We start from the raw sequence: 25143 nt of genomic DNA on the forward strand, positions 1-25143 counted from the left end.
GATAGTCGATAACCAAATAAACTTATTTCAGTTGTTGCGGTATTCAGTTTTCGATTCGGAAGGTACCCAACAACTTAATTCGCACTATGATTTCTCAAAGATGTCTACACTGGTTTTCAAACAGTTTGAATCAAATGTAAACTATACAGCTCCTCAGGTGGATTTAACTGACTTCGGCTACACCGATTTTAGAATTCCGGTTGCAGTATCGAACCGTTTCTCGAAGCTCAATCGTTTTCTCAAAATAGGCCGAATCAAATTCAAATTAAAGGATTTATGGTCACATACAAAATTAATTCATACAACGATTTTGGAATTTCTAGGTTATGAGTTCATACCGATAGAGAAGATGACACTTCAAAAAAGCTTCAAAGTTGAACTCAAAACTATTGCAATTTATACGTCAAATTAATTTATGGCCGAACGAATCGTTTTCGGTTATGCTGGTTTCTGAATAACGGTTCTGGTAGTACCGTAAGTAACCGTAAACTCTAAAATGGAATTTATTTCGACATCTCATGGAAGGTTCAATCGATTATTACACGTTTAGATTAAAATTCGATCCGAGTCCTGATAACTCTGAGTACAATTATCGAATGAAATTTACCAGTTCAGGATGCATGTGTTAGTTTGAGATTCATCACAACCTTATAAAATCAATTCGAATTGCTAACCAAACGGCTTTTTCAAGCACCTCTAGTCCACCAAATTCCGTACAGACTACAAAACCAATCTGCGATCGGTGAACATTGAGCCAAATGGAGTCTCACAGCCGATCAAAATCAACCTACGATCACCCGACTTTTTTTCTGCTTCGGTTCTTGATTCACACATACAGCTGAATGTACAGCTCAAACATAGCCGAAGAAGAAAAAAGTCGCAGTCGAATCGGCCTAATGTTGGTTACCCTTTTTGGTACGACGGCAAAATTCTGTGAATTGAAAATCGAATTGCTACCGCATCCCCCATATTCGCCAGGTTTAGCCCCAGTGACTATTTCCTGTTCTCAGATTTAAAAAATAAAACAATCTTACTGGAAAGAGATTTGAATCGAATGATGAGGTCATTGAGGAGATTGACTCGTTTTCTGGAACTTTGGGATACCTGATTGGGTTCAACTTCTTAACACGGAAATTAGGACAAATTAAGGGTACGAACTATGAGGCTTATCATCCGAAATCCAGGTATAAGTATCCATAAATAGATGGTAACAAAATACGTTCCATAACCCACTTAAACTGACGTTGGACTAGTGGAATGCGGTTATAACGAATTATAACCACACAAATGAAAATTTTGGTTACAATATTCTAAGCTAATAGTTATATTCTCAATAAATATTCTACAGAAAAATGAACAGTAGTATTAAGGCTTGCTTAATCAATTCAATAAATTGAGAGTTGTTAAGTTGAATTATTTTCAAACCTAATAATTTAAACAACTACTTAAACAATCATGTAATATGTATCATTAACAAATCAAGTCAACTAATGCGAACCACAATTAAAGCTTCGCGTGTATGGAGCACGCTGTATGCTTATCAATATACAAACACTTAAAGAACGTAATATTTTTTCAATGCTTTATTTTATTAACGACGAACACGGAAGTTATTTTCAGAAAGACACAGTAGAATAAAAATATGCAAAAAATAATCCAATCAATCGAACAATGCGTGACTATAACCAATTTTGTAATCATCTTGACCTTATCATGTCAAAAAATCAAATTGAAACCCAACTTTATCGTAGAAATAATGCGTAGTATAAGTAAACTTTGAATGTGAAACAACATCAACGCGCATCAAACTTCCCATCTCCTTCTGGCAAAACTCCTTTACGCAGGGTCATGGTCGACGTTAGTAGCTTTCATCCCCGTTTTCGAACACAGAACACGTTATTTGCGCCTATCGTGGATCATTGCCTTGATATCCAGAGGGCTTTCGAAGGCGAATTGTGCGCGCGCTCCGACCTCCGGGCGGCGCTGCTGTTGATTTGCGATGTAACACGATCTGATTCACCGTTTGCCAGTGGGTAGATAAGAAGGAAAAAAGTTTCTTGTTTGAATAAGGAACCGGCAAGACACCGGCTCGGACCGGTTTTCAAGGTCGATCACAGGAAGATATATGGTGCTTGTTGGGACCGATGGTGAGATTCACAGTCAGAACAGGTGAAGGGTTCGAACGAATGTTTCAAATTCGATTTCCGTAACAAGAGAACAGGTTGAGATTTATGAGTCTACTTGCCTCAAAATTATACTTACTTTTCTCTAGCTTGTGCATCCGACGGCACCGTTGTCGCCTTCCCTTTAGCATACATGTTGATAACACTTAATATTTGAAATATTTTCCTTCACTATAAATTTGGCTGCAGCAGCTCTCACTTATTTTTACCCTTTATTATCTATTATGGTACACACGAAATCACACACGCACGTACATTCATGGAACAATTTCTTCGCTTCGTCGGCACAGCAAACTACTCCACGAGCCGTTTTCCCTTCCTGTTGAGCAACGACTATTTTCCGGATGGTGGCAAAAGTAGTACTAGTACTATTTCACTGTTGATTGTTTGACTCTCTTCCGCTGAAGGATCCCACTACAAGATAAAAACAAATGAGAACATAATTAGTCCATTAGACGCCGACATAAGAACTCTTGTTGTAGATTTTCAAATACTGTTTGATGTGCAAATAAATTGGGAACTGACAAACACACACCGTGTTTCATTAGCCATTTAATTGGCAAAATCCACATGAACTCATATTCGCTTGGAACAAAACTACTAAGCAGCTATCCGAAATTAATTTGATCCTAAGTTGTTTCTAATATAATAAACCTGAAATATTCACATACTTTCATATATTCCTGAAAAATTGCATTTAAATCAGCAACAATAACTAATACAGACTGCAACAATTCTATCAACTCCTATCAACTCCTAACTATCAGCACTGAATGGAAAACTAGTCATACACCTACACATAAAAGAAAGAACACTACTACAATAAGCAATACGTCATTCCTCTGCGCTAGATCAGAATATACCGAACTAATAATGTTGTTAGGATGCGGGTGATTCAAACAAATACAACCAAAACTATCATCTCGACTGGCTAGCAAAGGATAAATTTCCTAACAAACAACAACAATATTATGTGCCATTGTATGCCTGTGATTGTGTTGGCCCGTCCTGTTTGCTGTATGACTGACGAGGAAAGAATATCAAACAAGCTAGCTAGATTGACAGAGATAGTGAGTGGTAAAAATAACATTTCAACCGTTCCGTCTAAAGTTTACTTGCATGTAGCAGCATGTTCACATTCTCGGTATTAGAAGCGGCAAAAGAACTAGACCAAAAAACGGATCCATGGTTAAACGACATCATAGATAACCCATCAGTGGATGATAATGCGTACAGTTCGAATAAAGATGATGGTGGTTCCTCGTGTTTAAATTGTCCTGGCAGTGAAGAAGTTTGGGGGCAAGTCAGTAACCGTTCGTGGTTCGCTAGGGAAATATGTTATTTCTTTCTTTTTATTTTTTAAATTTTTGGTGGTTGTTCAAAGTGAAAACTACGATTTATCACGAAAAATCCGCAATATTGTAGCTGTAAAACCTCCCCGAAGTAACAAACAACAAAAAAGAAAACGTTGGAGTCTGGTTTTTCATATGTAGAAAGTGTGTGCAAAATTTGAAAAAAATTAGTGCAGTAGTTTTTGAGTGATGATGGACACGGACTTCCAGAACCTGCTTACGAAGAAAACGCGTTTAAAGTTTTTTGTCAACAAAATCGAAGGATTCATTATTCTAGGGAGCCCGTATGGTCTAACGTTTTAAAATAATCATGTATTTTCTTTAGTATTCTGTTCTAGTAAAACACTTCAAGAATGTTTTGTCAAGTTTTGAAGTCAATCGAAGTATAAATCTTGGGCCTGTGCGCCGAGCTCTTGCTTCTTCGCAGAATGAGATAGCCAAAAAACAATTTTTTAACAATAATTCTAACAAGGAAAATCTGATGACAGTAATATTTCTTGCACAAATTAAAAACTGTATTGAAGTTTCAGTCTTGTACCCAGGATTTCGTTTGGGAGGGGCCCACAAATAAGAAATAACGCATCTAACTGATGATTCTTTATGTGTTCAGTTCTAGGTGTGCCTTTAGTATCTTTTTTTCAAGCGTGAGTGCCAAGTAATTAGCTATTTAAATAAATACTCTCACATATTTTGGATTGGATAGTGAGATATTGAAGCAATAAGTTCTATGTGTCAAAGGGAAGAGATCGATTTTTTACATTTCTTTTTTCATATCGTCTCATAGTTCGGATTCGTCTTCTGGTATTGGGAAAACTGAGTGAAGAATTAAAACCTTCAATTTCAAGGGTGTGTTCTTATAAGTGACGATGTAAAAGGATCAAATATTTTGAAATTATTCAGTAAGTAAGCTCTTCTAGTTTGCAAAATTTGTTGATTATTAATCGAGCCGATTACAATAAAATTATATTCAAAAGGGGATGCAACTACAGAAAAATTTTATTAGCAGCGGTCAAAAACTCCAAAACGGAATTCACATAAATTTCTCAGTGATGACTAGGACGATTTGCACAAATGTAAGAATAGATTCAAATAAAAGGTTTTAAGGTTTCATAAACTTCTATGCTGCTTCAACCGAATCTGGCTTCGGAACAGATTCCGGAAGTAGCGATCAGGACTCTGAAATGAAGCTCACACTATGCTCGTGTCTACCGGCGCATTGTTTCGAAAAACTACTGTGACAAACCCAAAGAGCCGACTTGCATCAGCATAGGCGAACATGCGTCCGAAGTGTGCTCGCGTTCCTCTTTTTAATACTGAGTATGCAAGTGCGGCATCCAGCGGCAGGACATCTTTTTCATTCGCGGAATCTTGCTTAAACTATGATTGCTCAGTACTAATCCTTATGGCACTTTCTGGTCATCCAGTGCCATTTCCTTTAATTTTGACATCGTTATGGATGGCCTGCCGCTGCGGGCTTCTCTCGAAACCACTATTTCAAAGTGTAGTCTTCAGGAGCAAGCCCCGTAATATTCATTCAGCTTGTGCCTCAAAAAAAAAATTTAAGAATGTAATCACTGTGAAAAGTGACTTTTGATCGGAGGCTGAATTCCACATACGATTCGAAGAAGTTCGTCGAGATAAACCAAACCTAAACTTCAAAACAAACTTAAATTTCGTTGAAAGGTCTTGTGGTCAGCTATGACCTTCCAGAAATTTATCTAGCTCCGACTTCCGGTTCCAGAATTACAGAGTTATTAATGTTTGAAAGTGAAACACTAACTTTTCTCGGAAATGGCGGAACCGATGTTCATAAACTTAATATTGAATGAAAGGGCTTAAGATCCAACAGAACAAAACCTGAATTTCATTTAGATCCGACTTTCGGTTCTAAAGTTACAGGATGATAAGTATAAGAATCAAATAAATTTAAACTGGTTGGTAGAATCTTCTAATTAGCAGAACTTGTTAGTTGATGGCCATACAAGTCACTTCTGTTCCCGAAATAGTGACTATTTCCGAAATAGTGATTCAACCGCTTTTCACAAACTTAAGTTAAAGTGAAAAGGTTTATCATCTCAGAAATTACTGTGAAAATTTGTATGTATCCGACCTCCTGAAATTAAAAACTTTTCCAATATGAAGGTCCTATTAGTTGATGACCAAACTTAGTGGGTTTAGCTATACCGGTTCTCAGATCCCGGTTCCAGAAGTACCGGAAGTAGTGGTCAAATGAATGTATGAATAGTATGTATCAAACCAACCGATGTCAGATTTCGGGAGGGGCCAGAGCCCATTGGGCCACCCTTTGGGTACATGACTGTAAAGCTTGCTATTTGTACCAATTGAATGGATTAAAATATGTTGCAACCAAAGTTTGGCCCACTTCAAATTAACGCATGTTTTATTCTTTCGTTTTCATGTGAATTTAACATTTTTCATTTTATAAATGTATATGTGTGTAACAACTTTCCTACTGTTTGATTTTGACATTTGTCTTTTACTTGCGAGAATGCTCGATACCATTCTCGCAAGTAAAAGGCAAATGTCAAAATCAAACAGTAGGAAAGTTGTTACACACACATACATTTATAGCAAAGTGGAGGAGCAAAGTGACAACATTTTGCTTGCACATAGCGAAAATAGGTCGCGCCATCTATGAGGAAAGTTAAAACACATATTTTCCTTTTTTTTGCACATTTTACCCCATAACTTCGGAACCGGATATTCAGGAATTTTGTATGGGACCACAAGACCTTCTGGCGGTCCTCTGGAAATCACGGATTTTTTTTCGTAAATTTGATTTATGTACTCGTTAGCTCCTCTCAAATTTCGCATTTTCAGTAGACGTTATTCTAAACTCGCTGTATCTCGAGAACGGTAACAATAGGCAAAATGCTGTTTACCAGTTTTTCAATTGAAAGTTTTGCATCCAATCGAACAATCGGGTCGGCAAATATTAATAAACAATATGAACAAGTTTCAAAAATTTTGTTACATCCAAAAGATAACTTTTTGGTCTATTATTTCTGTACCGTTTATGAGATACAGCTTTTTGGAAAATTTCAATAAATTTTTGTTTTAAGCCTTTCTCATAACTAGTCTAGAATCAAAATGGAAAACTGATGATGCAAATTTTCCTTTTTGGTCATGGAAAATGCTTATGCAAAATTTAAGCTAAATGTTTAAGTACAAAAATAAATCTACCTTCGATACAATATGGAATTGCTCATTCATAGGAGGTGTTGAATCGTTACTTTGTTTTTGAGGAAAAATGCTGCTTAATCCCTTTGAATTCTCGTTTAAGCTTACAAGGAGCATACTCCACCAATCGCGACTTGTGAACGCTGGTTTAAATGATTTAAAACTAAAGATTTAAGTAAGACAAAGAACGCACGGGTCAATTAAAACAAATGTTGAATTGCAACATTTGTGTAAATACTAAACACTACCGACAGCAAATGATGGTATTAAATCCATCATTACTCGACAAACGACCAGGATGCCTCATAAGACATGAGAATCATTTCGCAGCATTCTACCTTTTTAAATAAGTCAATAGTAGTTTTAAAACGAGTCTAAGATGTCCAAAATCGGTTCAGGCAAATTCTCCGATAAAGTTCAGCCGAAAGAAAAAAATCTGTCGGAAAGGTTACCTATACGAAAGACGGGAAAGAAGGTTTGAGATTTCTCCTGGAACTTTATATTTGTGATATTTCCAGAAAGGTCGATGTTTTGTTAAGTCCCGGAGGTCAAGGGAAGAGTTGGATTAAATTTATACGAATTTCAAAGCTTCACAATAAACGGCAGCGAACTATTGTGAAAACCCTAGGAAACTTTAAACAGTGATGTTGACAAGTTTTCAAAAAAAAAAAAGAAATGCCTCTTTTGGTAAGTTATCTGCATACGTGGAAAGCGAATTAAAATTTTCCATTCGCAGGCTCCACGATGGTTTAATTTAAAAGAATGAAGATCTGCAAAAGGACATTTCTGCCATTTTCGATTTGGCACAATGAAAGTCATTGTTTCGATCGCATTTAGATTCATGCCACTGTTCTAAAATCGTGTCCAAAACTGTCATGCAAATTGAGTTATTATCCATTCAATAGTTATACTGCCCATACTTGCATATCAGTCCCATATGGAAAATCGGCATGTCGAGAAAAAGACGATTAAAATTTTATTTTCGAATATTTTGATTTATTGTGCTACCTAATGCTAAATTATGGTATTATTACATGAAATATCAGAAATACACCATTGGTATTCCTATATTGCAACATATGAAATTATTGAAATTTACACTGGATGGGACTGATATGCGGGTACTTCACATATGGGACAGACATGAGTTGATATTTTTTTCACATTTTACTGAACAAAGCCTCAACTTTTATTGTAATTTCTGAGAATATATTGAGGATAGTTTGCATTCCTAAAGCTAACTCAATATTGGCGAAAATCGATATGGGACTGATATGCGAGTATGGGCAGTATAGTGTTGTAATAATTCCGTACACACCGTTTATGTTTTGATATAGTGACTTAATAATGTTTGAATGTATGGAACAGGATTGAACAGGAAAGGGCCTATGACAGAATTAGAATTTCGTTATCGTCTGATACAACTTGAATTGATGAATGAATTGATAAATATTTATCAAATCCAATTGCAACTATCGTAAAACCGACTACATTCTCGCATACAACACTCGATGCCAAATCATTCCTAATGCTCAAGCTTTTTTGATCATCATCATCAAGAAGTAGTTCGCGTTCACCGGAAACAAAACCGTCACACCGAGTTTACATACCTGCTAGGAAAGCGCTTGCTTGTCCCCGAAAAATCTGAGGTACCTAGGCCTCCATTTCTGCTTGTAGGTAAGGTACCTAGCCGGTGAAGCAAGCAAAAAAAGCGAGTGACCAGCAAAAAGTAACATGAAAACTTTAACTGTACTCAATTTTTCTTCGTTTTACTTGCTACTACTGGACGGTCGTTCGTTGATTTCGCTTTTTTTTTTCTTTTCCCCCTTTGCTTTTCTGTTGTTGCGTACAACCTCATGAAAGTGTCTCAAATACAGCGGGAAAATATGCAACGAGAGGCGAGTGGAAAAATAATAACCATTCAATAGAGAAGGTACATATATATTGGGACGTCAGATCGCACGCATACTTCAGACATCGCTAGCGGATCAGAGGAGCCACGAATGTCGCACTTTGTTTTTGGATTGTTTTGTTTGGTTAGTTGGTGTACTGCATTCAGCACGGTAAGCAGGGATGCCAACGGTTGTAAAATAATCATCGCATTATTATGGGAATTAAATAGATTTGAATATTCAGCAACCCAGTGATTAAAAATAATATTTTCATGTAGTAAATCTTTAAGAAATTGGAATAGAGATATCAAATCAGCGGTGTCGAATTTGTTTAACCTAAATTGGTTCGCCCTGCTAGCATACCCGTAAAAAAACAAACAATAGATAGCAGAAACTATTGATTATTAGTCGGATCTATGAGGTTCAATACACTGCATTGTATTTTGATGACTAATTTTCATGTATTTGTTGTGTTTTCAACTGTATGTAAACTATTCACTCTATAGTTACTTGAGAGAAAAAATGCTTGGGAAATTGAAGACTTTCAATGCATTTTAACAATTCATTCCAACGTCCATAAAAACACATTGAATGAATTTCAAATATTTTTCTACAACAATATGTAGTATCATTTTATATTATAGTTATTCGTTTAGATTCAATCGTCTCTTGAATAGGTCCTTTTGATCTGTTCTAAATCTAAGACAACAAGATACATTCTAATTTAGGACGGATAACATCAGAAGATGAGAAGGTTTTTTTTACACTGAACGAACACTGCTTTTTTGAACATCCTAATCATCTCTGCACCACATCAGAATATGTATGTATGTAAGTAGGTTTCTTCGTTTTTCCTCGGTTTTAACCTTTACGACATTCTCCGAGGGACAAACCAGAATGGAAAAAGCAATGCCAGAATATTCCTTTGTTAACAAACCAGAATAGAAAAAGAAATGTTTGTTTTTTTTTGGCAATTCCGCTTGTGTATTGTAAAAAACACCCAACACCAGACGACTACTCATTGATAATAAAGCTTCAAAATAGAGTTGAATCTTTTGTTTTTTTCACTCACTCGTTTCCGATTTGATCGTACAAATTGAACACACTAAGAAAAATAATTAACATTACACATGACGTAAATTAAATCATCCCAAACGTAAAAGGGTATTACGTTTTTGAAAATATGTTGTGTGTTATAATGCGTAAATCATCTGTATTAGTTGTTAAATCAATTACTTTGTTTTAAATTCTCTTCCAATTAATTTCAAGCCAGTTTTGCACGGTTAGAGAACGATTCGTCTCAGCCTTCTGTTTAACGAATAACATATCTTCAGAATTTTTACAAAGAAAAAACACTATGAGCAAATTTATTACTTTTAAATTGTAAAATCATATTCTAGTGTTAAAAGACTATTTTTCATTGGGACAAAAACTTCAAGCAGTAACTTCTTCATTTTCGAAAATGCAGTAATAAAATTAACATCGAACGTTGGTTTTAATAACAACTTTTTTCGGGCAACATTCGAATTTTTCTAACTAATAACCCAAATCATTTCCTATAACTTCTTCTTGGACTCCATTTTTGTACAAATAATGGTTCTTGAGTTACAACGATTCAAATAAAGTACATGCCAAAAAAACATCCGACCTTCTAACCTTTTAATTAGTCTTCAGTCGAATTGGTCTTTCCGACTGTGCAAAACGAATGGTGTGCTGAAGACGTGTGCTAAGTTTCATCCTAATAAGATTATGTGAAATCTAATAACTAGTTACCCATTTCTCAAACATAAATCCAACCGGACTGAACTTCTATACAGACCAAATTGTAGATTCGTCTTGTCGTCGGGCCATGCCATTACCTGTAATTCTCATCAACCCACAGAAGGTTAGGATAACATTCAATTGCCAGTGTCAGCAAGTTCGATGTTACAGGAACCGAAAATAAATTATTTTTTGTGCTTGGAGTACATAACCATTTTAGTTTTTCGTCTTATACTTTTCAGTGGATAACAGTTTAGATTGATAACTGATATAAATTCAATACCACTTACAAAACACTACAAACACAAACAGTTTAGTATCAAAGTGTAATGTCTTCACCAACGTGCCAAAACATTTTTTTCGATTTGTACTGACCAGTTCAGGTAGTGGCCATCTAAGAGTAAGCCTATTTTTGTGCGTAGGGCACATACCATTCAAGTTTTCGATACTTTTCGTCTTCGTTTATGTTAAGCTGCCAAGTGCCACAACAGTTCAACATAAATTGTTATGCACTGACTATTTAATACTTGCGTTTTTTTCCCGTACACCTTTGACTGTATGATTCAAATGAGTTTAAGCTAATTCAAGTGCATTATATCTTGAGTAATAAACTACGTTACGGTCACCAGTTTTCATTAGAAAAAATGTGAATTTTGTTTTGTTACAAACTGGTATGGAATAAGTTGCAACAGCAACATTGAATACTTAAGCTGTGCGACCTTAACTCATTATGTCGTAATGTATAAGCTTTCATACACAAAATTCTTTCAATACATGCTACTACGCAAAAAAAATTAATACATGTTTACTACAGAATTTCAAGGATTATTAGTGTCAATAGGACCGTAATACAAGCCATGCAATGGTTCTGTAGGCTAAGAATCGACAGCGAAATCTGTTGAAACATAATGGTCAAACAATTTTCTTCGACACATTTTTACAATGAACAGTTTCCGAGCCACAGCGATATGGAAAAAAATCGCATACAGAAATCATTCGCCTTTTTTGAAAGTCACTTGAGTCGAATTAATGTATCCATTCGTGGAAAGTCAATGATCTGACAACCTGCAACACATTTCTGGAATTGTGTTTATCCTATGATCAGAACACGACACTTCATATTTGATTACTTGTCAACAAATATTAGCCAAAGTAAATAGAATGTCAACGATAAAATATTAAACGATCATTCTATTTTACTTTCTTTTGAACTAATGCAATGAACAGAACAAACCTATTCACTCATTCATAGATATTAAAATGTGTGGGATGAAGAGACGAGTTGAGATAAACATGGACACTGGTAGCCCAAGTCTTAGATCCTATTCTAATAATAATATAATCTGCAGCACCTGCACGAACGTTATTTGGAATTCCCTGTTAAACAAGACTTTTAATTCTTATCTTACCGTAAGAGACGGATAAAGGGTCAGTTACCTCCACATTTATATTTCTTTTCAAAACAATACTATATTAGAAGTCCTAATCCAAAAGTTTCCAGACTGGGGTGGGCCGAAAAAAAGAACTTTGCAACACTGCACCCACCTCCCTACCGACACACATACTCAATTACAGTACCAATCATTGATCCTGCCATGCGAGAAAAGGAAACAACAGTCGCAACTCGTCACCGTTCACTCACTGTTCGTCACTAAACTGCTGCTATACAAACCAATACTAGCGTACTGGTGTCACACAAAACAGACATACACACATCTAGACAGGTACTGTACGGTTCTTATTTTACTCCCGCACCACAGAATTCACTGTGAAGCGTACATCGAAACAGTATTGAAATCTTGAGTCTAAAAGCTTCCATAAGCCTGGATTCGATTTGCGTCGATTGTCAAACTGATATATCTAGCCGGTTTTAAGTTTGCTCCATTAACTAATGAATCGATCCCATTACGGCGCAACCGAGATACTCACACATATTTCTCACTTATCAGCACTTTTTAGTAATCATCACTAAAACTAGTATTATTTGTTTGTTTTACTAATTCAGTTCCGCCATCAATTTCCGGGGATTCATTGTTGTCCGTCGGACATAAATTGCACGATCGCAATCCGACGAAGTTAGCGATATTGCAAATCCAACAGATCGAGCTGGTTTCGTGTACACAGAAACACCGATATTTTTACTCTTCCTCGAGGACGCGAGTATTACTTTTTATTCGCAACGTTCACGAGATGCGTTTGGTTCTGCTACTGCTTATCCACTGAATGAAGGCTCACTATATTTCATCGAAACGGCACTACCATCATTATTCAAACACAGCCACGAAGCGCCCCAAACCCGACGGAACGGCTCACGTCGTCAGATCTTTCATGAACTACTACGTACGCACCACCGATGGAAAGATGGCTATTTTCTTCCTGTTGTAAATATTCAGCCCGCACACATACACGCACTAACACAAACCCAACTGCACAGACTCGACGCTCGATGCGATTTCAGAGGGTTATGCTTCTATCATCACCTCACACTATCGGTCGGTGTAACCACTACGTATCAACCGCGATAGACCGAATCGCACCAATACACTGCCGAACTACGCTATTTCTTCGCGGTACATCCCGTCGTTCTGGTGTATGTTTGCAAATGCACGTTAACGTCGATTTTAGGTTTACCAGGGTTGCCCTAGCAAATGACCCCCTTGATATTTTTTTGCCACTGCTATGGCGGTGTCGCTTTTCAAGTATTGGTGTGCACGACACGGGTAGGTCCTCACTGCGATGATTTCTTCTTCTCGTCTACCTATGAAAGCGGAAAACAGCCAACAGGGAGAAATATAAGTTAAAACAGCATAAATACATATATGAAATATCATTAAATGATATATAGTGGAATGGAGCAGCACAACGAACACGACCAAGAAGAACCCAGTCCTCTCGCGGTTAGTGGAAGCTTGCGAGTGACTTGAACATAGTTGATAGATGGTAGCATTCAATCCGGATTAAGTATCCCACAATATCTGAATCCAATTCAGTGCAATTGTAGAAACTTACATATTTTGAAAATCATAAATTCCATGAAAATGGTTCAAATCAGTAATGTCGTCATACAAATTTCCGAATTGGTATTCAAATAGACGGCAAGGTTTTTATTTTTTTGCTCCGTTTCATCGCTTTCCGTGGTTGACGGTACTGCGTCTAAACTGAGTCAATGTTTGGTTCATTTCGGTTTGTATTTGGTTGCTAGCCGTCTATCTCTATCTACAAACACGGTAGTTGCGGCTGTTGGTGGGTATTTGGCCCAAATGTTGCTATAAGTATGTAGGAGTTGATGATGATGATGATGATGATGACGATGTCGTATGTACGTTTGTCTGTCCGTTCATTCGAACTGGTTGACTCGTTGCAAAAGCGGCAACAGCAGAACAACATTGAACAAACTTCTTCACTGGTTCGTCTCTCGCTCGGCACTCGTCAATCACTCTTGTGACGAAGCCACAAGGAGACGTTTGGTGGTTGGTAATCGATTTGAAGCTGGATGTTCAGTTTTCAGATGTAGATTTCAATTTAAACCAATGCAAGTCACTTTCTGAGTTTGGTTATATGTTTATAACTAAGTTAAAAATATTGAATCACTGTTGTAAACTTGTTCCCGCATGTAAACATGATTTTTTTATTGTGGGTAAACTCAAATTCTTAGAAGTACAAGAAATTAATTTGCAGGATTAGAAACCAACGTAACCAATCACTGTCACAATATTAATTTAAGCAGTTTCCAGCATTTTTTTTCTAAAAAATTTCATTGTAAAGCTCTACATTACCAAAGGTATATTCTTCGAATAGGTGGTTCAAGGTATGAGATGCAAGTTTCTTTAGCCGGTTGTAGTATATTCGAGAAGTTGTCATGCATAAAATTTCAAGCAACCAACCATTTATTTCTTTTCATGAAATCATGATTCATGATTTTATTTTCAATATCATTCGAATCAGAAAGGAAGCAATCATTCTTCTCCAGTGAGAATTTATCATGTTCGGAATATACGATACTTGCAAAATGTATTTCAATCAAAATTAGCAGCTCCAATTTTCTTCCCGGATATTCCTTTGATCTTTATAAATTAATGAAGAGGTAAAACGAAGATATTGAACAATACAAGAACTACTCCAATTGTCCACTTGCTGTTTGTTTGATAAATAGAAATAAATTGTGTTGATTAGCCGAATGATAGAAAAATAGCGTCATTTAATATCATGAACGGACACCACTAGGGCTTTTATTTGTATAAATATTTGTATAAATACATCTTAACATATATCTATATACTTGATATTTTTGTTATTGTTAGAATAACATTTCACGAGGTAGCGATAACCGAAGAATAAATTTGATTTTTTCAAATTATTTAAGAGGTATGAATTTTTGTACAATTTTTCAAGCGATAAAAAAAGTCATACTGCTGTTTTTATCAAAAATAATTGCAAGTTTTAATATGAATTTTCTCAGAGGTTCGATTCACAAGTTTTTCACGTACTTCATTTGAGTAGATTATCAAATACCAGTAATAAGAAATTTTTTGAGGAACGCAGCATTTCAAGTCTCGTTCTTCAAAAATACATGATTTTTATTAAAACAAACCAAAAAGACTCAGATTAACTCGATTCAAATGAATCTTTAAAAGAAATTTGCTACTGGCTATTTACTATTTTGATTTTGGAAGGCATATTATAAAATATAATAACATAATTTCATATATTGAAACATTACGAATCAATTTATATTGCAAAAAAAGCACTATGAAATACTACACAACTTTTTTCAATATCGAGTAAGTTTACGTGCGATTAAAAATTTCGAACGATTATAACGACGTACTGAAACAAAAGACTAGTGTCATGAATATAATACTTCTACAAGAAAATTTAAGAAAACGCATGGTGACGTTCGAGGGTGTTAAATTTATTTTAGGTAGCTGTTTTACCTTTGTTCTCGCTTTGCCCCCCTTTCCCCTACCTAAAAATAGAACTAAAAATACTTTTCCAGTGTAACATTTTGCAGGTGGAGTAAAAACTGCTTAAGGGCAGGCAGGTAGGGTCGAACACTTTCAAAAAATCATTTGTTTTTTCTTTGTATTTTCTGATAGTAAAACATTTCAAGGACGTTTGGTCAAATTTTCAAGCCTATCGGAACAAAACTCTGGAAGTTATAGGTCTATATTATCTTTTCTTATTTCATACTGCGAAGAGGCAAGTACTCGGTACGCAGACCCAAGAGTTATGATTTGATTGACCCAAGAGTTATGCTACAAATCGCAGTTTTCTCTTTAAAGAACCACCAATTCAAAAAACTAAAAAAGAATCAAAGAAAAAAGTAGTGGTCTATAAAAACATCTACTAAAGGGTGATTTTTTTTGAAAGGTATATGATTTTTTTTTATGTTTTCAACATTGACTTTCCTTTTAATATAGCATATAAATAATGAGGAAGACCGATCGGGCAAATGGAAAATCTAGAAAATTGTTTTTTATGGAATTCGAAACTTGCCACTCAATGCTAGATCTTAAATGATTGTTTGGAGCGTAGCGAGTTATTCAATGCTTGCCAACTGAGGAGCAATACTAGTATTATTTTAAGAAATCGTTTGGCACGCAACGAGGTTTTTTGTGTGGAAATTTTACTTCAACTTGATCCATGTGCTCCACCTTTTCGGACCACATGCTTCATTGAGTATAGGCACCAAATGAACAGTACATGTTTTCTTAGTCATTTTTCGGTAGGATAACGGTTCCCTCATTCATCTCAGCCACAGTAGTCATCTCATATACGAAAACCATTAGTTAGAGTGAGTTCTGCTGTCTCTGCTAGATATTAGATAGACTTTAAGTGTAAGATGAAATTAAGTGAATTCGCTTCGAGTTTTCGCGTCATTATACCAGCTGTGTTGTACAATTTTCGAACTATTTTTTCTACGCTTCTTTTTAGAGCCGAAGCAAAGTTATTGTTCTGCACCATCAAGTTCAGAAAAATTTTTTTGATGTACGAATCATAACTCTAAAAATTCGCATGAAAAAACCGCATAAACATCCACGGTTCCGTCGAGGCCCTCGGGTTGAATCATGCATTTTTGACTTGCTTCCAAAACCGAAATCATTCTACATCTTTCTTTACAGTATACCATACCTGCCCGATGGTGGAAACGTGCAAAAAAAACAACTGGCAGCTGTTCTGCTACCAGGATTAAGATAAATAAGACAGCCTGATACCTGGTTGTCGGTGGGATATAATTTCTTACTCTTCAACTATTCATTCGGGTACTATTTGTCTTCATTCAATGCTAGCGAAAGGTGAAGCTATTGTAACAGATTTTCTCTGGCACTGATTTTCAGGAAACATTGCACTTCTGATGTCATTTAGATGCAATTTGTATCTATATTTGGCACACGTATCCGTACATATTGTTGATCTGAGACCTCGTGAAATTTAGTTCTTTGTTTGCCTCCTGATACTTTATACTACTTAATAATCGATTGTATTGGAAACAAAAAAAAAACCAACAAATGAGGGGCACGGATAGAGCGCTAGGGCTAAGTTCAACCCCGCAAGTTATTCCGTTCCGAAAGGTAGATGAACAAACGATACCTCTATAACCGATACAAAAACTAGAGCAAAATCCGTATTTTTTCGTTATCTAGAGAAGTTTGCAACCTTCTTGCAATTATCTTGCCGAATGTTATCGTGATAACCAATTTCGTTTTCTTGTGCGGTGTCATATGCTAGATACAATTAAAAAAAATGACTTACGAATCAGACGTTAATGACATATATATTATTGGAAACATATAATTGTTTGCACCAAGATCAGAAATTACACAGCTTATCAGTGTCTAATAACTAAAACTAAAACTCCATAAAAATTGCATTCATCTAGCCGAATCAACAATTCAGATTGTCAGATACGAGAACTAAAAATGACCAATCAAATCCATTAACGACAACGGAGGTTTTACATTGTGCAGTATCGAAAACCATAAAAGATGTGTTTTAGTCAAGGGGAGGACGCTTAGAACAATGTGCCAATCACACATTAACACAATGCGTTAGCGCATTTATCAATATTGGCACTTTCGTTTTCATACAGTTGCACAGCTGCGGCACACAAAGGGCTCAGTTTTGACAAGTAGATATTTCATGGAGAACAGCGTGGCACACTTAGACTCACAGTATATCACGTGTTTTTTTAGAGGCACAATATAGTTTGTGTTAAGCGACTCTCCCCTTGGTTTTAGTGGTATTCAGTATTGTAAATTGCATCATCAGTCCCGAAAATTTCATCTCGCTATCCACTGCTGCAGACAGCCTGCTAAATAATATATTCCGATGCGAATTTGACCATTGTCTTCAAACGATCTTCCACTTTGAATTTAGCTTTAATAACTGTATTGGGTCTGCATCTACGAGTTTTCTAGCACGTATCTTGGCAACAATTTGCTGTTGTTCATCCAGGTTTGGAAATTGTTTTGGTCTTGCTTCATGCTTTCGGTTGTAACTTTGCGTAACATTCAACATTTTAGCAACGATACGTTCAACATGTTGAACTATTTGGATTTCGAATGAAAAATTATCCTAAACCTTTCCTCTCGTCTTCCAGCATGTAACAGTTGGTTTAATGTTAACCATTTTAAGACAGTTCAGATTTATTTGACACGACTCGAGACCCTATCAGCTATACAGAACTACAGAACCCAAGTTTTAACCTTTCGGTAATCGTTCGCGGGGGCCTGGTTTATTATAAGTAATTGCATTGCATTATAAGCAAGTGTTTAATTTTCATTTAGGGGAAAGTGTTATGAAGCGACCCTGCTGGTCAGAACGCCCCCCTTCCTTTTTTAAGTGTTCAAGACTTTTCTATACGAAAGTTTTATCGCTAACAGTATCTTTTTCTAAGATCTTTCTGCTATGCAAATGTTGGCAGTTGTCGTTTGCAGGAAAATATGAAAAAGCTGAAAATATCATTAGGTAGCTTTTCGATGTAAGGTTTTGCTTCGTTTAGTCGATTAGCATTTCAACCGTGTAAAAGGTCTAATGGTCGGTTGCTACATAGTAATTAACTTTCAGCAGTGCTAATGTCTCTACTTACAGTATAAAAGTCAAGAGCAACCAAGCCATTTCTTTGATATACGAATTTTCTCATAACAGTCACTCTACGGACATTATGCCCCACCTTCGATTCAACAGTATGCTTCGAGTTAAAATATTGTTTTAAAGATTTATAACGGATGTCGGAGTTTTGGCATTAGATTCCTTTTGTGGACTTTGGCCATTCTGTTCTTTGCCATTCTGACTACAAAGATGATTCTTAGCGTACAGAATCATTGCATGGCTAGTACTACGATCCTACTGAAACTAAGTATCCTTCCAGGTCGGGGCTCGAACATACGACAGCTGGCTTGTGAGACCAGCGTCCTATGCATTGAACCGCCAACCCATCAAACAAACAAGTATTTTTTCTGAACACTACCATTCATTCAATATACCGATGTGTGATATGTCATGTCTGTTATGTTGACGGATGTTCACAGTAGTTGATTTCAAACTTCCAATTTATAATCTTGAAAGTCAGGCAATAACAAAGAAAAAAGAACATCAAAAATTTCTCAGAAGCTTTATGAAAATAGACAAAAAAAAATGATTTTGTTATAAAACTTTGATTATTAAAAATTATTTTTGAAAAAAAAACTGTTTTTGAATGAAAAGATAATTAGGTGAAACAGAGAAGCCAGATGTAAGAAGCAGATGTAAAACGTTGCAAAAATCGGTTAACTGAAGGAAACAGAAACTGATTATTAATAACTTCGAAAGGCTAGCTGAGCTTCAATCTCAAACAAGATTCATGACAATATATTTTAACCATATATCACAGGAAATCAACCCTGCAAGATACATTCCTATCCGTGACAGCCTCCTAAATATCCCTGACTCAACTCTATTTTTCGACACATCCATGCAGTGCAAAGTGCGTGGAATTCCGGAACACCTACGCTCGATGGAGATCCCAAAAATATTTACAAGTAAGATCAGGCATATTGACTCTGAGAAAATATTTTACATGGACGGATCACGAATTGGAGAGGCTATTGGGTTTGGTATATTCAACAATAATGTTTCGGCTTCATTTAGGCTTCAAGAACCTGCATCTGTTTATATAGCAGAGTTCATTATAGTTTGAGTGTAATCGTCACATTACACCCAAACCTCCTTTTACGAACCTTATATATGTATGTATGTATGCTTACACACTCACTCGTCTGCATATATGTGTATATATTTATACATATAAATAATCGCTTTTACTTGAACAATATTTATATGTACTAAGAAATACAAATATGTGCACACATGTGCACGTATATTAATACATATATACATATATAAGTTACGTAAATGGAGGTTTGGGTGTATCTCCAAACCATTATTTTCTCTTAACAGATAATCTGAGTGCTGTTGAAGCCATTCGCTCAAACGCTGCTGGCAAAAATGAACCGTTTTTCTTGGGCAAAATAAAACAGTGCCTGTACATCATATTGAATAATAATTATCAAATCACAATAGTTTGGGTCCCAATACATTGCTCCATTCCAGGCAATGAGAGAGCCGATACATTAGCCAAACGTGGTGCTATTGTGGGCGAAACTTATGAGAGACCGATTGCTTTCAACGAATTCTATAGCGCGTCTCGTCAAAGAACACCTGCCAGCTGGCATGCTTCTTGGGATAGAGATGACCTGGGTCAGTGGATGCACTCAATTATTCCTAAAATATCGTCAAAAGCATGGTTCAGGGGACTGGATGTGAGTAGGGATTTCATTCGTTTGATGTCTAGACTCATGTCCAATCACTACACGTTAGATGCACATCTTCTTCGAATTGGACTTTCCGAGACTAATCATTGTGCTTGTAGCGAAGGTTATCGCGATATTGATCATGTCGTTTGGACATGCGTGGAGTATCGTGATGTAAGATCTCACCTAATAAATTCCTTGCGTACCCAAGGTAGAGTATACCATGTTTCAGTTCGCGACATTCTTACATGAAACTCTCCTTTATCATTTCATTAAGTCCATTGGAGTTCCAATTTAAATTTTATTTTATGTTACACTCCTTTCTCTTCCATGAGTTCAACCAATAGCCAATTATATAATATTGAATAAAAGTGATGAACTGATACAAACAAACATGAAATAGTTATAAGATCATGTACAAAATAATATACATTTAATGTAATTTATAATAGCAATTCGCTTGATAAAAACAGTGTTTAGATTAACTAATGAATACAAACATACTAATATCATATTCGAAATGTATTAGGTTTAAAATACTATGTATTGTGGATGCCACGGCGAAGAAAAACTGTATATTGCCTGGTTATGAAATAAACGTATTTATGAAGAAAAAAAAGGTAAAAAAGAAACTTGTTTCACATCATACAAGCGAAGTGCGCTTTTCCAACCACACAATCGTGTCGGGAATAGTTGAGAAATACAATACAAGAACAATGTTTGTTACTTGGGTTATGATTTCGATAAATGAAAAAGAATCACCAATATACCCCGCCAAAGACGTTGGAGTTTCGATTTTTATAATCGATTGAAGCTCGACAAAAACTGTTGTTTGTGTATCGATTAGAAAGAATAAAACAAAATCGAAACTTATACAATATGATTAAAATTGTGAACAGAGGACAGAACATCAAAATCCTGCTACAGTAAGTTCTGATTTTAATTCAGAAGCATACGATCTCTCCAAAAACATTTTGTTGTGGTTGCAAAATTTAATGTTTTAATGGTTTTTTGATTAGCTAGAATGGCAGAAGGCTAGAAGCCCCCTTAGTCACATTAGACAGCTCGGAAATATCTGGGAAGAAATTGCAAAAATTCATTTCAATGAACCGATTTTCATAAATCTCCTAAGACGAAAACGAAATTTATCACAGTCCCAGCTTGTATTTTAGAGTAATGGATAAAAAGAGGTATTGTATGAGGACATGTCAACATATATCAATATCAACAAAGCTCCGATTTGTGAGTTTTAAATTCTCAAAGTTCTGAAATTTCCAAATACACTTTGATAGACAAAATAGTGCCCTACCAGATTTTTTTTCCAATTTATGAAACCCTGAAGTTAAATTATCTCTTCACAATGCAACCCGATGAAATAGTGCACTATCCATATACGATTAGAGAAATTATATTTTTGTACTTCCTACCATTCATTCATTCATTCTATTGTAGTAGTTTACTTATAACTGAACTAGCACTAAGCTGCCCTAAACTTAGAGAAACAAATATTTTAGAGCAATTAGCCGTAAACAAACGCGAGTGTCGTTGCGGAAATGTTATCCTGTTTACCGAGTGATCACATATCTCAAATCATATTCACTACTATTTGGAAACAGGTTTGTGATCAATTAGTGCTGTTTCAAAATCAAAGATCTAAGCTGTCTAAAAGAAGAATACACAAAAGACTATATGTAAAACAAGTAGCGAATGTATACAAGGAAAAGCCCAGCATGCAGGTCAAGGAAGTTGCTAAAAAGAATGGATATTACGAAGTCAACTAGGACAGGACATTAAAGAAAGATGTGGACTGAAGTCATTCTAAGCCTTTGTAGGAACCTCGCCGATACAATAAAGGGCTTTACCAAACGAAATTTCGGAAAGCTAACTGCTTAAGCTATTATTATCCAAGATACAGGTTGCATCGTATAGGACGACGAAACATACGTTAAAGCTAACTTTTTACATATCCCTAGCAGTGCAGTAAAACTTCATTCAATTCAATTGAAACTGAATGTGGAACACATTGACGATCTCTCCACTGCAGTAAACTTCACTCTCTGACACACACAATGTTTGCTGACGGCCCGAACGAGCAGCATTCAGTTCATCACTCGTTTCTCTTCAATCGAGGCTCAGTTTAATTACCGTCAGTTGATCTCTTGAAGTAACAAAATATCTCCTTCAATAGTGTGAGAGAGGCCTTCAAATGAGGTTCATGTAAACATTCGAATTGGTTCAAGATAATAGACGAAAGACTAATCAGATAGCTGAAATATCAATCACAGAATACACATAAATTATTTGTTTTCTCCTTCAGTTTTCATTTTTAATACTTTACTCCATTTATAATTCTATTCGTTCGAATCTGCTTACTACCAAGAGCGAAGACAATGAAGCAGCTATACTACTTGGCACTTGAAACTGAGCAAGAAAAACTACAAATGACTAGGTACGATTATTCAACTGACGATGAATCCTGGGGGCTTCACTTGAAAATGGCAGCAAAAGTTAAATGAATTATTAAGGATACGCTGACGTTCAGCGGCCATAAATTTCATTTTCATCATATATTATACGATTGAAAATGAAATTTTACCGCACTGATTCCTAGTATTAAATGGCACACTACGAACAACTGAGGAAGACTAAAGCCTACGTTTGAAGAACAGAAAACAGAGAAATTTGCTAAAAAGTATTTCGTTTGCCAAGCCATCTGTACGTACGGTGAAATCATCTCAACCGGGGATATTGATAGTGGAATCTACACCAAAAAGTGCCTTTTAAAATACTTATACTTCGAAAGCAGTATACTCAAAGTAATTTGTTCCAGGACGATTTGGCTTGTTGCCACTACCTAACAGTGACGGAAAAATTGAACCAGGAAAATAACGTCATTGTTATGCCTGACGACATTGATCCTTCAAACTATCCAGAGCTCTGACTGATCGAGAAATTTTGGGTAATAATGGACACAGATAGTTGAAAAATGAAAGCAGAGTACAACTAGAAAAATGAAAGGAGAGTGCAACCAGAGAAGAGAAGTTACTCAAATCTTTGATGGCAGAAGTCATGTCAACGATTCGACCAGTTTGTGCGGGATGGTGAAATTTAGAAATATTATTGCAAAAATGTAAGAGAACATATTTGAGGACAAAAAATGTTGAGAAAATGATTCGTTTGATTTCTGTTAAACCTATATTGTTCGTGTGATGATACAAAAATTTATTTCCGGACACGCTTTAATGTTATGATGTAAAGTCGTCAAACCCTGACAGGTAATTTTTGAAAATATTCAACGAGTACTAGGTTGAACAATTTTATCAGTTCAAGCAATAACTTCTTGGACATTTATAAACTACCATCGATATTAGAGTAGAAATCCTAGGTAGTAAACCCTATTTCCAAGTGAACTGAGCTTGATGCTCAATCTAACTGTAGCCGTATGATGGCAAAGGGTGGGGGAATGAGCCAATAGTGCCATTACACTCTATCGCACTGTCTCCCGCGCATTACGGTGCTCGAGCGCGTGCTGGTTTTTTACTTCACAACATTTTTTCCTAGTAACAATATTATTCCTCTTCATATTTTTTCGTTTTATTTTTCACCCGGTCCGGTTGGTAGCCGTTTTTTCTCGCTACTCTGCGCCGTACTTCCACCGCTATCCGTTGGTACGGAAAATACCAGCGAAAATAAAATAAATACATAACAATAATCATAAGCGAGTGCGCGGTGTAGCAATGGACTGGGGAGAGACAGAGAGAGAGTATGACTAAAATCGTATATATGTATCTAGAAAACACATAAAGAAGGGCAAACGGGAAAGTAAAAAAAAATGCAATGTTACCATTCCGGTAGCAGGGCATTGTGAAGCTGTCTGTTACGCGAATTTAGGGCTTACATTGAATCTAATTCGAATCTGTTAAACATTACAAAGAACCGTCGCGCAACTAGGAAGCAATGCTTAAATCTAAAAAGTAAACTCATCTCAACTGGAAGCTTCATCAATTTTAAAGAGCAATGTTATTATTTCTTAACTTTGAGTTTTTTGAAGCTAATCAAACGCGACATCTTACGGTTATTTAGAAGTTAAAAGTTTGAAGGAGTTTGTTAAAAAGTATCCATTTTCAGCTTCACCTTCGACTTGTGCTGTGATTTAGTATATGGTGTGCACTAATAGTTCAATTTAACTGCTTTTCAAAGTATTTTAGGTGAAAATAGTAACGCAAAATAGAAAATGGCACGAATTTACGAAGTCGAATTTCTTTTAATAAAGTAAAATAATATAACTATTATTGCATTACAAGCAACGTAGTAACCACCCTAGCAAATACACACCTATGTACCAGTTTCCCAAACTACAACTCCAGTATGCAACCCCCAGCGGTAGAAACCAACACAACTGCCGTATACTTTGCTATTTACTCCCTCTTTGCACCCACTGCCAGGCATCAGACACGGGCCACCCGCAGCCACCCATCGCCACTGTTCATCATCACGCATCGTACACCCATCAGGTTTGCGTCAATCGACTTTGCCACCATCACCATCACAACCACCGTCGCTACCGCATCCCTTACTCACACTCCGTCGATGGTGATGATGATGATGATGATGCCACCTCATTTCCACGTAGACCGACCGTGATGACCGTTTCATTTTCGAGCAGCAAAAATCATCCCGAATCATCATCGTCAAGATCGTCGTCCGGAGCTGGGGTGAGTTCGGGGATGGCCGTCGTCAATGTTTGTGTACAGTACGTATGTACCTATTACAAACTTGTAGACACCACTTTACCCTAGCGGGTACTAGATGAGTACCGGCGGATATACGACGGAGGTAGCATACGTCTTGCGAAGAGCCCACCGCGCTGCCATTAACCGCTTGAACGCCAGGCAGTGGCTCTCCCTCTGAGGATTATCTGCGAGTCTGCGTTTATTATGCATACACATACACAGCCGCGTAT

The 25143-nt window shown here is 36.3% G+C and overlaps 1 protein-coding gene across 6 annotated transcripts in view; it reads right to left on the reverse strand.

Annotated features, from left to right (window-relative positions):
* The window catches only part of LOC131438876 (single-stranded DNA-binding protein 3), a 91652-nt gene that overhangs the window by 50848 nt on the left and 15661 nt on the right, over positions 1-25143 (reverse strand). For 5 of the 6 annotated variants that reach the window (XM_058609255.1, XM_058609254.1, XM_058609251.1 and 2 more), the window contains exons 2-3: positions 12319-13147; positions 2263-2597 (exon numbers count right to left, since the gene is read on the reverse strand). In XM_058609255.1, coding sequence (XP_058465238.1) covers positions 2263-2318 — 56 coding nt within the window. In that variant the 5' untranslated portion in view covers positions 2319-2597; positions 12319-13147. Of the gene's footprint in view, positions 1-2262; positions 2598-2718; positions 2736-12318; positions 13148-25143 lie in introns of those variants that run through there. The other variant, XM_058609252.1, reaches the window with a different exon arrangement.

The sequence above is a fragment of the Malaya genurostris genome, chromosome 3, assembly GCF_030247185.1.
Source record: "Malaya genurostris strain Urasoe2022 chromosome 3, Malgen_1.1, whole genome shotgun sequence".
In the NCBI taxonomy this organism is placed as follows: domain Eukaryota; kingdom Metazoa; phylum Arthropoda; class Insecta; order Diptera; family Culicidae; genus Malaya; species Malaya genurostris.